The sequence below is a fragment of the Monodelphis domestica genome, chromosome X (genome assembly GCF_027887165.1).
Source record: "Monodelphis domestica isolate mMonDom1 chromosome X, mMonDom1.pri, whole genome shotgun sequence".
NCBI classification, from domain to species: Eukaryota; Metazoa; Chordata; class Mammalia; order Didelphimorphia; family Didelphidae; genus Monodelphis; species Monodelphis domestica.
This window is the reverse complement of record NC_077235.1, coordinates 79,873,986-79,888,782: the sequence shown is the minus strand read 5'-3', so window position 1 is coordinate 79,888,782 and position 14,797 is coordinate 79,873,986. Positions and strand designations below refer to the sequence as shown.

General features: G+C 46.2%; 1 protein-coding gene across 3 annotated transcripts in view; it reads right to left on the bottom strand.

Moving 5' to 3' along the window:
* STARD8 (StAR related lipid transfer domain containing 8) overlaps window positions 1-14,797 on the bottom strand; it is a 162,075-nt gene that overhangs the window by 116,886 nt on the left and 30,392 nt on the right. For all 3 annotated transcript variants that reach the window (XM_056809368.1, XM_056809367.1, XM_016426601.2), the window contains exon 3: window positions 6,500-6,542. In XM_056809368.1, the coding sequence (XP_056665346.1) occupies window positions 6,500-6,542 (43 nt within the window). The remainder of the gene's footprint in view (window positions 1-6,499; window positions 6,543-14,797) is intronic.

Sequence of the window (14,797 nt, the reverse complement as noted above, 5' to 3'; positions counted from 1 at the left end):
CAGGGAGGGAAGCCACTGGAGGGAGGGCCTTCCAGCTCCGACATTCCAGGCTTTCTGATCTTTGTTCTAAGGCCCCGCCCTGCTGACACTCCCTCTTATTAGGCCCCTCCCACCTTTAACACACTCTGTTCTAAGGCCCCTCCCAGCTCTGACACTCCTTGTTCTAAGCCCCTCCCATCTGACACGCCCTATTCTCAGGCCCCTCCCACCTTTACCCTCCCTGTTCTAAGGCCCCTCCTACCTCTGACCCTCCCTGTTCCGAGACCCCTCCCAGCATTGACTCTCCCTGCTTCAGGCCCCTCCTACCTTTGACACTCCCTGTTCTAAGCCCCTCCCCCTCTGACACGCCCTGTTCTAAAGTCATTAGTGCAACTTCCTAGTTCCACAGATGCAAACTCTAAGCCCCAGAGAGTAGAAGTGATCCCCTCAGTTTCTCCATATGATTGTATAGCTAGAGGTGAAAAGGCCTTCAGAAATCATCTAGTCTTATCTCGTTTATTCCAGTAGAGGAAACTGAGTCCCAGAGAAGTTGTGCACCATGCTTCCAGACACTTATGCGGTCAATGGAGAGGCGCAAGGGATGGCGAATGCCACCTAACAAATAGAACCCCCTCATTTTCCAGTGGTGGAACTGGAAGCCCAGAGAGGTTTGTCAATCAACAAGCATTACGTGCCCAATACAATGCGGAACTGGATCTAGTCACGGGAACACAAAGCCAACATGGCAGCAGTCTGTGTCTTCAGGGAGCTTACTTAGTTTGTTCCTCTTCCAAGGTTCCTTTGATCCCAAACGCCTAGCCACCTATTGTGCCCTTCCTCTTCCAGGTACCAGGCCTCTCCCCTCCCTTATTTGCAAGTTGCCCAAATGTCATCTGCTCCAGGAAGCCCTCCAGTACTAACCAATCATTCAATCACCAGACATCTGTCTCCTTAGCACCTACTATGTGCAAGCACTGGGGATATGAGGACAAAAACAAAGCCATCCACGCCCTGAAAGAGCTTATATTCTAACAGGAGAAATCATATGCACACAGGTGTGTACATGTATAGGCACGTGGATATCTACCCATGTGTGCATGTACATGCACATGCCTATTTATATACATGTCTATTTGGGGTATACATGTATGTGCACATGTGTGTGGAAGGAGGTGGAACCATCCCTGGACATTTTAGCCTGCTACCATAACTAGGTGAGATCGAGGAAAAGACCTTAGACTAAGTAGAAAAAGTCTTTGAAAATCATTGGACTAGGAGCGGCCAAGTGGTTCAGTGGATAGAGTCAGGTGTAGAGATGGGAGGTTCTGGGTTCAAATCTGGTCTCAGGCACGTCTTAGCTGTGCGACCCTGGACAAGTCACTTAACCCCAACTGCCCAGCCCTTACTGCCCTTGGAACTGAGACTTAGTATTGATGCTAAGACAAAAGGTGAAGGTTTAAAAACAAAGAAAGAAAACCACTGGAGTAAGCGAAATTGATACTGCACAAGAGGTCTGTTCCAAGTAGCTGTGGGATGTCCTTCCATCTTTTTGGACCTGTATAGAAATATCGAATTGGCTGGAATGAGAAGGGGGCGGTTTTTCCAGAAACTGGAGTGAGTGTGGAGTTCTAGCTGAGCCCCCTGATAAGAAACTGCCAGGAAGGGGGAGCAGTAGAGAGAGAAAGGCCTCAGCCTTGGCCAGACCTCCTTCTCAACATCCCGCTCCTTCCCCCCTCTTCCTGGAAGCACTAGAGGATATTAGACTTCTCATCTTCCCGTCTATGTCCGAAATGGATCAACTGGTGGCAATGTCGGCATTATTGGGGGCCAAGGACAGACTGGACTGAAGGGTCTACAAGGAGCCCAGTAAAGAGATGATGCCTTGCCTAAAGGGAATTTTTTCAGTGCTCCACAAAGGGAAGAAGAGGCCTTCCTGCCACATGTCCCCTTCCAATGTACTTGTGAAAGAATGTGTCACCCACTTTTGGGGGGCCATTTTGTATGATCTGTCCTTATAGCACCTTAGAAAATGTTCCCTCTCAAAAGCTACTGTGAGGCTCCCTTAGCTAAATTATTCTCAACTGATAAACCCTGGAAAGAGTCCAGCAGTTGGGGCTCAAGCCAATGGCCTTAGAGAATCACACCCAGCTCTTCGGGGGTATCCCCAGAGCCCTGAAGGAAAGATATGAATTATCAGTGGGAGTGGGAGTTGGGATAAACATCCTCAGGACTCACATGGACTACATGGGCTACATTTTGCTTTATCTCGCTTTGTAAACATCATGCTTTTGTTTGTTACAAATGGAAGGCTTGTTTGTGGTGACCCCACTTCCAGTACGTCTATTGGCGCCATTTGTCCGACAGCCTGTGCTAAGATGGTCTCTCTGTGTCACATTTTGGTAATTCTTGCAATATTTCAAAGATTTTCATTATTATTATGCTGTGGTGACCTGTGATCAGTGACCTTTGGTGGTACCATTGTACTTGTTTTGGGGTGCCATGAACCTCGCCCAAACAAGACTGCTGATAAATGCTCCGGGTGTTCTGACTGCTCCAGGGACCAACAGTTCCCAGTCTCTGATATTCAACTGGGCCTTTCTATTCCAAGGCAGAACAATATTGAAATGAGGCCCATTTAATGGCCCTACAATGGCCTCTCAGTGTTCAAGTGAAAGGAAGAGTCAATCATTGCAACAAACTTCATTGTTGTCTTATGTGGCTACCCCAAAATTCAGCAATAATGACCCCGACCAGTCAGCAGCCATCAATAAATGGTGAGGCAAGACCCTCCACCAATGAAAAGACTACGACTCCCTGAAAACTCAGATGATAGTCTTTTTTAACCATAAAGTACTTTTAATTAGGTGTGCACATTGTTTTTTAGACATGATGCGATTGCAAGCTTAATAGATGCCAGTATAGTGTCAATATGACTTTTATATTCACTGGGGAACCAAAAAATTCATGTGAGTTCCTTTATTGCGATATTCGCTTTATTGCAGTGATTTGGAGCCAAACGTGTAATATCTCCAAGGTAAGCTTATATACAAAGTAGATCTTTTTGGAGGGAGGGTACTAGAAGCTGAGGGAAATCTGCAAGTGATTTATGGAGAAGGCACTGCTTAAGCTAAATCCTAAAGGAAGCCAGGAATTCTGAAAGGCAGAAGTGAGGAGAAAGCGCATTCCAGACATAGGTTGTGGCCAAAAGGGATCATGATGGAAAACGAAGTGCCACGTGTGAGGAACATGAAGGAGGCCAGTTCAATTGGACAGTGAAATGTGTGAAAGAGAGAAATGGGTAAGAAGCATGGTGGAGCCAGATTATGGGAGGCCTTGAAGTTTGTATTTCATCCTAAAAGGAGCCACTGAAGTTTACTGAGCAGGCTAGTGACTTGATCAAGTAGCATGAAATGAAGTGAAAAGAGGCTTTAGCCAGGGAAGACAATTAGGAGAAGAACAGGCCAGCTGAGAGGCGATGAGGATCTGAACTAGGATGTTGGCTACCAAGTGGAGAGAAAGCTACATATGTGAGAGGTGTTGTGGATATAGAAATGGGAATATTTGCCAATTGACTGAGGCGAGGGAGAATGAGGAATCCAAGATAGCACCAAGGTTGGGGATCTGGGTGAGTAGAAGAATGGTGGTATCCTTGACAGAAAAAGGGAAGTTCAGAAGAAGAGTGGATTGGGGAGAAAGGAGTTTTATTTTAGGCACGTCCAGTCTGTTGCCTTCAGGCTGATTTCCAGTTAGAGCTTATAAAAGGCTCAGATCCGAGAGTAGAATCAAAAGGACTTCCATGGGCAACATCTGTATGTAATTAGGCAATAAACTGTCGACAAAGAAGTGTCAGACAAATAAATGAGTCATGTGGATTTGTTTATGGAAATAGGGAGATTTAAGATGGCAATTCAGGACCAGGTCATTGCCACAAGAAATTACCACCAGGTTGTCCTGAAGGAGCCAGGATTTAATGATCAATGGAAATTATGCAAGAAAGTGGTAGGAGGTACATAACACACCACAGCGACCTGTAAAACATTTAGCACCTATTGAATACTTAGCAAGACTTCACCCAGGAGCCTGAAGCTCACTATCTTTCATAGACTTAGAGAAGACAAATCTCCAGACTAACAATACACATCTCATAATATCCTTGAAAACTCAATCAATCAACTGTCCTGGAACTGGAATGTTAGCACATACTGAATGGCTGATCACAATTACACAGATGTAACACTGTTCCATGAAAGCTTGGGAACAACTTTAAAAATAGATGTTACCATGCCAAGTACTTGAAATCTCCAAGATACATGGAACAAAATGCTTCCAAAATTTAGAAGCTGAAAGGAAGTCAAAACTATATGGACCAGGAAATGGTACATGTCATCCCCATCATCTTATCTACTGCTTTCATTGTAATAGGCATATATCCCAATATTCTTATTCAATTGCAAAGAGCAGTTCTCTTTTCAACCTATATATTTGTCCAATGAACATGAAATAGAAAAGAATTGGGATAAAGGTTGGATTGGTGATTTTGTTGCTTACAGGTGAGGGGTCTCTCTCTACCAATGCAGGCTGGTTCCTTCTCTGTAACTTCTAGTCTTAGAGAGGTGCCAAGAGGACTGAAAGGTGAATTGATAAGGGTCACACAGCCAGTAGATATCGCACATGGGACTTGAACCTATGTCTTCCTACCTTGGAGTCCAGCACACTGTCTACTGTGTCACAATGCTCTCTACTAAGCCTTCATAGGAGTATAGATTTAGAGCTAAAGGAATTTCAACCCTAACCCTTTTACAGAGGGGGAAACCGAGGCACAGAAAAGTTGGGTGACTTGACCAGAGTCATACAGCTTGTAATTGTCTGAAATCAGAGCTGAACCCAGATCTTCTTGACTCCAAATCCAGTGCCCTGACACTGCCATGTTTTATCCACCAGTCTGCAGAACACTTAATAGCCAAAGTATCACAACAAGATAATGACTTGTTCCAGGACCATTTCTAACTGTAATGTAATGAAAGGACAATTTTTATAATGATATTCACAACCACAAACAATGACAGTTCCTACTTCTATGTAACTCCTTACAGTTTGCAGAACATTTCATCACAATCCCCTGTGAAGCTGGTGATACAAGGATTATCAACACTGTTTGATATATGAGGAAACTGAGGCCCAAAAGGTTACGTTGTATACCTACTAAGTCCATTTAGGCAGTAAGCCATTGAGCTATGACTAGATCCCAAGAACCCTCCCTTTCAGTCCAGTCCCACAGCAGTATTTCCATGTCCAAGGCATCACACTGTCTTTCCATTCCTACTGAGTCTGCCAGCATATCTATACCCAACTTTGGCAGGCTCTAGACCTGTGCCCGTGGCTGTTGAGTCACAACGGCCTTCAGGAACATCTTTTCCCTGTCCCATATCCACACATCTTTTTCATTCCAAGAGCTGCACTAAGGAGTGAAGAGGACATCAGATAGGGTGTTGGGAGACCTGAGATTGAATGCTGCCTGCTATTTACTAGCTTGTGACCTTGGGTAGGTGATTTCACCTCTTCCCGAGATGTCCCCAGAACAGAACCTGAAGGGTTCTTCGTCCCACCCAAAGGAGTGACCGATGCATAGAATCTGATGGCAGTCCGAGCAGCTATTATAAAGGTGAGTCCGAAACGTGGTTCCAAAGTGCCACTCCTAAACAACCGTGAGATGTGACACCATCACTTCTGCTTCAGAAAAGCCATGGTGGCCAGCCTCACAATCACAAGCATTGCTGGATTTCTGCAATGTTTATCCCAATACTGACTCTACCATTTTACGAAAGAAAATCTGGGGGAATAAACAGTGCTATAAGCTTTCCTAACATTATCTCATTTGATCCTCACAACAACTCTGAGGTGGGTGCTGTTATTATCATCATTTTACATTTGAGGAAACTGAGGCATATAGAGGTTAAGTGACTTGCCCAGGATCACACAGCTAGTCTGTGTCTGAGGCCAGATTTGGATTCTGGTCTTCTTGACTCTCCCCATTATACCACCAAGCTGCCTGCAAACCCAAATTTAGTTCTCAGTCATACTCCGGAGTAGTTGAGGCTAATAAAGGCCAAGATGCAAAGATCAGAGATGATTCAAAAAGAATAAAACATTTTCAGTGGAATTGAAAGAACCTTTTCCCATCAAATGCGTTCAATATTAGTTTTATGGAATGATTTTTGAGTGGATGCTTATTTTTCTTTTCAAAGAGATCTTGTTTTCGGGGTGTGGCCTATCCTCAAGGTCAGCCAATATTTGGACCATAGTTCTGTTTCCTGTAATTGCTTACAAGGGACACAGTTACTGGCAGCTGGCCCCAAGCTTCCTCCAGTATAACTCGGGGAGCCCGGTTTGCCGATTTCCATTGCTTGCTATCGCTTCCATGATGGCCACTGTTCTTGGGACCACATGGACCAAAAGGACATTTTGAAAGGTTCCATGCGTTAGCAAAGCCCACCCCAGTCAGCATGCCAAGTCCACTTACCTATAGTATCTGGCTGTTCCTGCTCCTCCTCTTTTGGAGAACACTGAAAGCAAAACAAGAGGAGGAATTAAATTCACTTCCTTTGCCTCAACACCCTTTCACTGCCGTTACTCCCAGATTCCAGAGATCTCCCAGAATCCACAACTTCTGGACACTCTGAGCAGTGGGAAGCTCCTATGGCAAGGGAGGAATTGGCGTCCATTCACTGGTCATGTAAGTGGCATGAATGCACTAGGAGAGAGGGACAGCCCTGATGTCAGGAAAACCTGGGTTCAAGTAAAGCCTCTGGCCGCGTGGCCTTGGGACAGTCATTTACCTTCTCACTGGCCCAGAAACCTTTCTAAAGCCATCAGAATTGTCTCACTGGGACTTCCCTATACCAACAAAATCACTCAGGTCCAGACCAAAAAGAGTTTCCAAAAATTACATGGCTTAGGATTGGAAGAAGAAGTATATCGTCTTGTCCATACGGACTGCCTTCAGGCTAGTAAGCCCCAATACTAATACTAGCTTACACTTCTATAGGGTTGGAAGATTTACCAAGACGTTCCTTCCCAAAAGAGCCTTGTGGGGAGCCTGGAACTTAGAGAGAAGTAGGTGACTTATCCAGGATCACACAGAGGCAGGATCCGAACCCACATCTCTTGATTCCAAAGGCAGTGTTTTCCCACCATCACCGAAAATGCTCAAGACAAGAAGAGAGTCTGGTTTTCTTTCAAACTCTGAAGGGGAGGCGGGTCCTTAGCAGTTCTCAGAATGACGACAGTCCTCTGTCCCCGTCATTAGAATCCCGAAAGGTTCGAAATCATCCCCTTCATTTTACCGAGGAGAGAAGAAATGCGAGGCCCAGTCCCCAATCCTGATGTCTCTGACCTATCTAGTCAAGGTCTGCTACTCTAAGGGATTATTTGACTAAGCTGAACTTTTTCCAAAAAATGTATTTTAGCAAGATTTTTATTTTTCTATCAACTCTGTTTGCTAATGTGTTCCTTCCAGAGGATAGCTATTGGGGTTTTCTTTGCAAAGACATTGAGGTCATTTGCCATTTCTTTCTCCAGATGAGGAACCTGAGCCAAACAAGGTGAAGTGACTTGCCCAGGGTCACACAGCTAATAAGTGCTTGGGACTAGATTTGAACTCAGGTTTTCCTAATTCCGGACCCGGTACTCAATATTGTTTTCTTTCTTTTCGTTTCTTTTTTGTTAACGAGGGAAGGAGACTGGAGAAATGAAGTAAAAAAAAAGTGAACATGGGGGTAGGTAGGTGGCTCAATATATACAGAGCCAGGCCTGGAGGTAGAAAATCTTGTGTTCAAATCAGGCCTCAGTCACTTCCTAGGTGAGTGACCCTGGGCAAGTCACTTGACCCCCATTGCCTAGCCCTTACCACCCTTCTGCCTTAGAACCAATATATAGAATGGATTCTAAGCCAGAAGGTGAGGGTTTCTGAAAAATGAACTTTAAAAAAAAAGAAAGCAGAATTATGGCAAAATAAACTTTAAAAAGAGAAGAAATAGAAGTGTTGGAATGAGCGGTGACTGGCACCAGAGGACTTGGTGTGAATCCTGCCTTGGTCAAGCTAAGATGAAGCTTTATGACTTTGCTCAGGGTCCAGGCCTCAGTTTCTTCTTCTATAAAATGTTCTCAAGAGACCTCCTCGCTCTAAATCATGCAGCCCGCCCTAGCCTCCCGCCTCTGCAAGCTTTTCTCGGGCGCCAAGCTTGGGCACAAAACCGTACCTTCTGGGGGAAGCCCACCCACCAGTGGTAGAGAGCTGCGAGGGGATACCGGAAGCAGTGTGGAGTAGTTAGCGGGACTTGCTATTCACAACTGTCCTAGCCTGGGCATCAGAGCTACAAGAAAGCCCCAAGAGCACCTTCTCCAGCCCGCTCATTTTCCAGATAAAGTGAGGTCCAAGGAGCAGTCAGAAATGGAGAGCTGGAAGAGACGGGAAGGTGCTAGCTAGTCTATCCCCTCCACTTTACAGGACATTCCTGCCATTTTATGGATGAGGAAACTGAGGCACCAAGAGGCTCTGGACGGGATCTTGGAAGATGGCTCATCCAACCCCCTCATTGTCCAGAGGTTACGCAAGTGCAAACTCCTGAGTTTGCTTATCCTAAGTGACTTGTCCAAGATGACACAGGCCGTAAGTTCCCGAGAGCCGATTCCCTAAGCAGTGCTCTCGTCAGTGCACCGCGGAGGTGCTCCCTCTTCTCTTGCCAACGCCAAGGCTTCAGGATGGTTCTGAGGTGAGCTAAGCTTCTCTCCCTGCCGTCTCCCAAACAAACACAGCTGACTGGCTTGCTTTGGTTTGGACCCAGACTCGGGCTGCTGTGGAATGTGACTGGTTCCTGGGAACTCGGGAAGTGTGGGGCGTGTGGCCCTTTGCACGGATGAGTGAAATCTGCCCCAGAATAATGGATGCTCCTAGGTAGGAGCTGGGGAAAGCAAGAGAGAGTCTGAGAAAGGCAGGAAGGAGAGCTCCCAAGGGAAAAGACCCTGGGAGGTGGGGAACGATCATGAGATCGCACGTGCACTCACGAGGTCACAGATTTAGAGCCTGGAAGGGACCTCAGAGATCATCTAGCGCAACCCCTGAACTTTATAAAGAAACTGAGGCCCACAGAGGTGAAATGACTTGCCCAGGTCATCCATAGGATCGTAGATCTAAAGATGGGAGGGACCTCAGAGGTATCTTGTCTACCATTCTCCTCCCTCATTTTACAGAAGAGGATACTGAGTCTCAATGAAGTGAAGTGACTTTCCCAAGGTCATCCAGAGAGTGATTTGGATCAGAAAGACTTTGCCAACTCCAGTTGGACTCCGGAGGTCACCAGTACCCAATGTGGGATCAAATTACTCATCCCAGTGTCCTCTAGACTCCATCCCATCGGGGTGGGGGTGGGGTGTGTAGCACTGACCCTGCCCTTCTTCCACTGAGTCTGAGAGGAGCTCTTCAGGTCCCCAGGAAAGACTGAGAGCTTTCAGCCCAGTTGGGCTCCTTCCTGGCTTCCTTTTCTACCCCAGTGCCACGGGGCCCAGGCTTGGGGCCACAGTCACAAGACCACATTCTTCACATTCCGGCGGCTCTGGCCACCAGCCCGCCTCCCCCAGCCTTAATATGCAGCATCACAGAGAAAGCTTTATTCCCAGCCATGGGGTTGCTTTCCCTGACTCCCCCAGGCCCCATCAGCCTGCCGCCAGTGCAGGCCAGATCTAGTGTGGGGAGAGGTCCTGGACTCACCGTGACCCCATTGAGCTACCCCTTTAAAAGGTCTCTCTGGCTGACCGGTGTGGACATGTGTGAGCATATGGGGACTCCCCAAGGGCTTTGAAGGGTGTTCAGGATGGGACAGATACCATACCAGCGCCTCTCCACCTCCTCATCTCTACTGACCACCACCACCCAAGTCCCCCGGAGTCCTGTTGGCTGCTTCCTCTCTTTCTCCCTTCCCCACTCTGGATGCCGTCTCCTCCTCCCCATCTTGATTGGGACCCTCATACCCCTCACCTGAACTATTGGAACTAGCCCTAAGTGATCTCTCTGCTTCCTGTCTCTCCTCAGCTCCACTCCATCCTTCTCGGCCTTGCCAGAATAGCCTCCCAATGAGGCTCTGTGGGAAAGGGCAAAGGGCACTGGTCCCCCAGCTCTGCTCCTTACCACCTATGTGACCTTGGGAGAATCACTTCTGTAGAGGAATCAACACTGTCCCAGGCGGGAGGCTAAACAAAGTCAATGGCAGGAATCGGCAATTAAGGTATGAAGGCACAACAAAGGCTTCACCAGTTCCTTTTGTTCGGACCCTTTGCTCAAAGAGCTTTATGGGAGTGGAGAGGAGCCTCTTGCTTTGTTGAGTGAAATCCCTGAAGTGTTTGAAGGGTTTGGGGGACATAGACTGACAATCAGGAATTCAGTCGGAATTTAGAAGGAATTTTCTAACCCTAAGTCAGATAGTTAGCTAGGGCCAAAGGCCTTGAGACAACAGCTGGAAAAATAATGAACCCAAAGATGGAAGGGCATGAGCTTTCCTACCGAGCCTGTGTGCTTTACAAATAGCATCTCATTTGATCTTCACAACAACTCAGGTGTTGTCATTATACCTATTTTACAATGGAGGAAACTGAGGCAAACAGAAGTTAAAAAGTGTCTGAGGACACACTTGAACTCAAGTCTTCTTGACTCCAGACCTCACCCTCTACCTACTGAGCCACCCAGCAGTTACCATAGGAGGTTCTATGAGTAGCCTCCATCATCCATTCTTCCTGGCAGAATACTTCCCGATGTGTACTTTGTACACATGTACTTTGGTCACATCTCCCTTCTCATACAAGTTTAGGACCTCATCTCCTCTCATCTGGAACATTACAAATGGTTTTCCTGCTTCCAGTCTCCCCCTGCTCCAATACAGCGTCTACACAGCTGCTAAAATGATTTTCCTCAAGTCTAAGTCAGAACACTTTGCCCCTTACTCAATAAACTCCAGTGGCTACCTATTACCTCCAGGATCAATTCTAAAGTATCTTAAGCTCTCCTCAACCTGACTCCTTCCTCCTTTTCCAGTCGTCATTCATATTAGTCTCTGCCACATACTCTTCAGGGCAACCATATTAGCTTACTTGCTATTTCTCACACATGACACCCCATCTCCCACCTCTATGCCTTTGCTTTGACTATGCTCCATGCCTGGAATGTTTTTTCTCCTTCCCTCTGCCATTTAGAATTATTAGCTTTCTTCAAAACTCAGTTCAAATGTTACATTCTGCAGGAGGTTCTACGTGGTCCCCTCAGTTACTAGTGCCTTCTCCTTGTCTTCTGAGTTTACCTTCCCTCTCCACTATATATATATATATTATGTATGTGTATATAATATATTTTTATATATTACATGCTATCTCCCCCATTAGACTGTAAGCTCCTTAAGTATTGGGAGTGTTTTTGTCTTTCTTTGAATCTCCAGAACCAAGCACAATAAAAGGAAGGAAGGAAGGAAGGAAGGAAGGAAGGAAGGAAGGAAGGAAGGAAGGAAGGAAGGAAGGAAGGAAGGAAGGAAGGAAGGAAGGAAGGAAGGAAGGAAGGAAGGAAGGAAGGAAGAAAGGAAGAAAAGAATGGAGGGAGGGAGTAAGAAAGGAATGAAGGAAGGAAAGAAGAAAGGGAGGGAGGAAGAAAGAAAAGAAGTGAGGGAGGAAGGAAGGAAGGAAGGAAGGAAGGAAGGAAGGAAGGAAGGAAGGAAGGAAGGAAGGAAGGAAGGAAGGAAGGAAGGAAGGAAGGAAGGAAGGAAGAAAAGAATGGAGGGAGGGAGTAAGAAAGGAATGAAGGAAGGAAAGAAGAAAGGGAGGGAGGAAGAAAGGAAGGAAGAAAGAAAAGAAGTGAGGGAGGAAGGAAGGAAGGAAGGAAGGAAGGAAGGAAGGAAGGAAGGAAGGAAGGAAGGAATGGAGGGAGGGAGTAAGAAAGGAATGAAGGAAGGAAGGAAGGAAGAAAGGGAGGGAGGAAGAAAGGAGAAAGGGAGGGAGGAAGAAAGGAAGGAAGAAAGAAAAGAAGTGAGGGAGGAAGGAAGGACGGAAGGAAGGAAGAAAGGAAGGAAGAAAGGAAGGAAGGAAGGGAGGGAGAAAGGAAGGATGGAAGGAAGGAAGAAGGAAGGAAGGAAGGAAGGAAGCAAGGAAGGAAGCAAGGAAGGAAGGAAGGAAGGAAGAAGCCTAGCATAGATTGCTCTGAGAGAATTGACCCATGTGTACAGAGTAGGAGATGATCTTGCTATGTTGTTTAACTGAACATGATTTGCTTGAATACATCCTTCCTGAAAAGTAAACACAGGGTTGGGGGTTCTGGGTTCTGGATTCAAGCAGATGTTGACCTGCAAAGTACTTTACACCTGAGGATAACTACACCCCTCATATGCTTGTCTCTCTGAGCCTCAGTGGTCGCATCTATAAAATGGGAGGTTAGGGGTTGAACCAGATGCTCTGGACAGTCTATTCCAACTCTAAATTCATGTCCCTAAGCTCGCAGAATAACCATCTCGGCCCAGGACTCCCAGTCATTTGGTCGTTTCTCAGACAACAGACAGCTTGACCCGACCCTCCCCTTCTCCCTACCTTCCACTTCAGGGCTGGGATTTAATTTGTCTCCAACCCCTGACTCCACTCCTCACAGCTTCTCGGCCAGGGGCAATCATGAGGAGGGCAGCCCCCTGGAGTTAGCCAGGAGAGATCACCTTTCAGGCTGGAAAGAGTCTCAAGCAAACTCTCCATTTGCTGATTCCATGGCAACCTGAATCTGCGAGGCTAACCCAGACAGTGAAAAAAACAGTGGGGTGGGAATCACACAGACTTGAATTCAAATTCAAGCTCTGGCATTTATTAGCTGTGTGACCTTGGGCAAATCACTACCCCTCTTTGGGCATTAGTTAGTTTTGTCATCTGCAAAATGAGGGTTTGGGACTAGATAACGTCTCAGATCTTTTCTACTGTCCAATCCTGATTCCTTCGTCATTAACGAATGTATGTATGTGTTTTGCATTTCCAGGTTGTGGGTGATGGGACATTTACCCAGAAACCCTCACTCCCCTGAGACTGCCAGAAGGTCCTTGGCTGAGCAGGGAGCCTTAGACTTAACAGAAGGGGTTTTAAGCAGAGCCTCTTTAGGCAAGCTGGGAAAGACAGAGAAGACTGGGGATCCTTCTCATCCATTGCCTCCCCAACCCACCTGGGTGTGGGCAGCCATCAATCCAGCCCCGCCAATTGTGGGTCCCTATTCTAAGGGCCAGGGATACAGAGGAAGAGCTGGCTTTTGACAGTGGCTTATGGTCAACCAGGGCTTTACGCTTCTCCAAAAACATGTGGCTGGCCAGTTAACTCAGCAACGATGTTGATTCAGACACAAACGCCTGGATGGTTGGTTGTTATATAACAAGCAAGTCGTTTCTCTGCTAGGATCATGAAATCATAAGATTCTTGTTCGAAAAGGAATTTTCAAGGCCCTTTAAGGCAACCCCTTCATTTTATGATTCAGGAAACCGAGTCTTACAAAGACTAAGTGACTATTTTCTTCATGGGTTTTTGTATACATCTTCTTCTACCACATGGCCAACATGGAAACACTTGGCATGATACCATATGTAGAGCCTAGATCAAATTGCTAATTGTTTCAGGAAAGGAGGAGGGAGAGAATTTGGAACCTGACATTTTGGAAAAATATCATTAAAATTATTTTTACATGTAATTAGGAAGAAATAAAATATGGAAAGGTTGAAAAAAGAAGGTTAAGTGACTTATTCAAGGTCACACAAGTAGCAGCTGGCAGAGGCAAGATTTGAACTTGGGCCCCTAAATCTAACTCTCTTCCCATTGTATCAAGCTGCTTCCCTGGTACTTAAAGGGCTAAAGCCTTGATAGGAAGGTGGTATACTAGTCTTATTTCTGTTTTACAAATAAAGAAACAGAGGTACATTAAGATTAAATTATTGTAAGAACTCATTTCCTATGGCACTGGAAACCTCTGTGAGACTATGCCCATTTTATACATGCTAAAACTGAGACTCAAGTAAAGTAACTTGCCTGAGGTCCAGCAGTTTTAAGTGTCAAACTTAAAGCTCTTACTGTCAAGTCCAAAGGATCTGGATCCAAATCCTACCTTTGCCATGTGGGACCTGAGTGACCTTGGGCAAATAATAAGCCTCGGTTTTTTCATCTGTCAAGGTGGGGAGTGATCTACAAACCTCTAAGATCCCTTCCAGATCTAAATCTTTGACTCTGCGACATCTCAGAAGAATAGACAGTAGTGGGGGCAGCTGGGTAGCTCAGTGGATGGAGAGCCAGGCCTAGAGACGGGATGTCTTAGGTTCAAATATGGCCTCAGAGACTTCCCAGCTGGGTGACCCTGGGCAAGTCACTTCACCTCATTGCCTAGCCCTTCCCACTCTTCTGCCTTGGAACTAATCCTTAATATTGATTCTAAGACAGATGGTGAGGGTTTCTAAAAAAATAGATGGTAGCATTAAAGGCTACTAGAAACATCTTTTCATTTTATAGATGAAGAAACAGAAACCTAGAGTGGGGAAGGGACTTGCCCAAGGTCACACAGCTAACTAGTGATAAAGCTGGGACCAGAATGCCATTTTGCGTGCCCTTGGCTCCTCTCCCCATAATTCCTCCGAACCTTCAGAGAGTGCTACCTCAACTGCCATCAAACCTGACCCACAGAACTGCCTGCAAATCAGTTTGCCCCTGCCCCAGCCTCCCACTCCCTTGGCTCAGAGTTCCTGGGTTTCCCTCTCTTCACTTATCTGCCTCTCCTTGT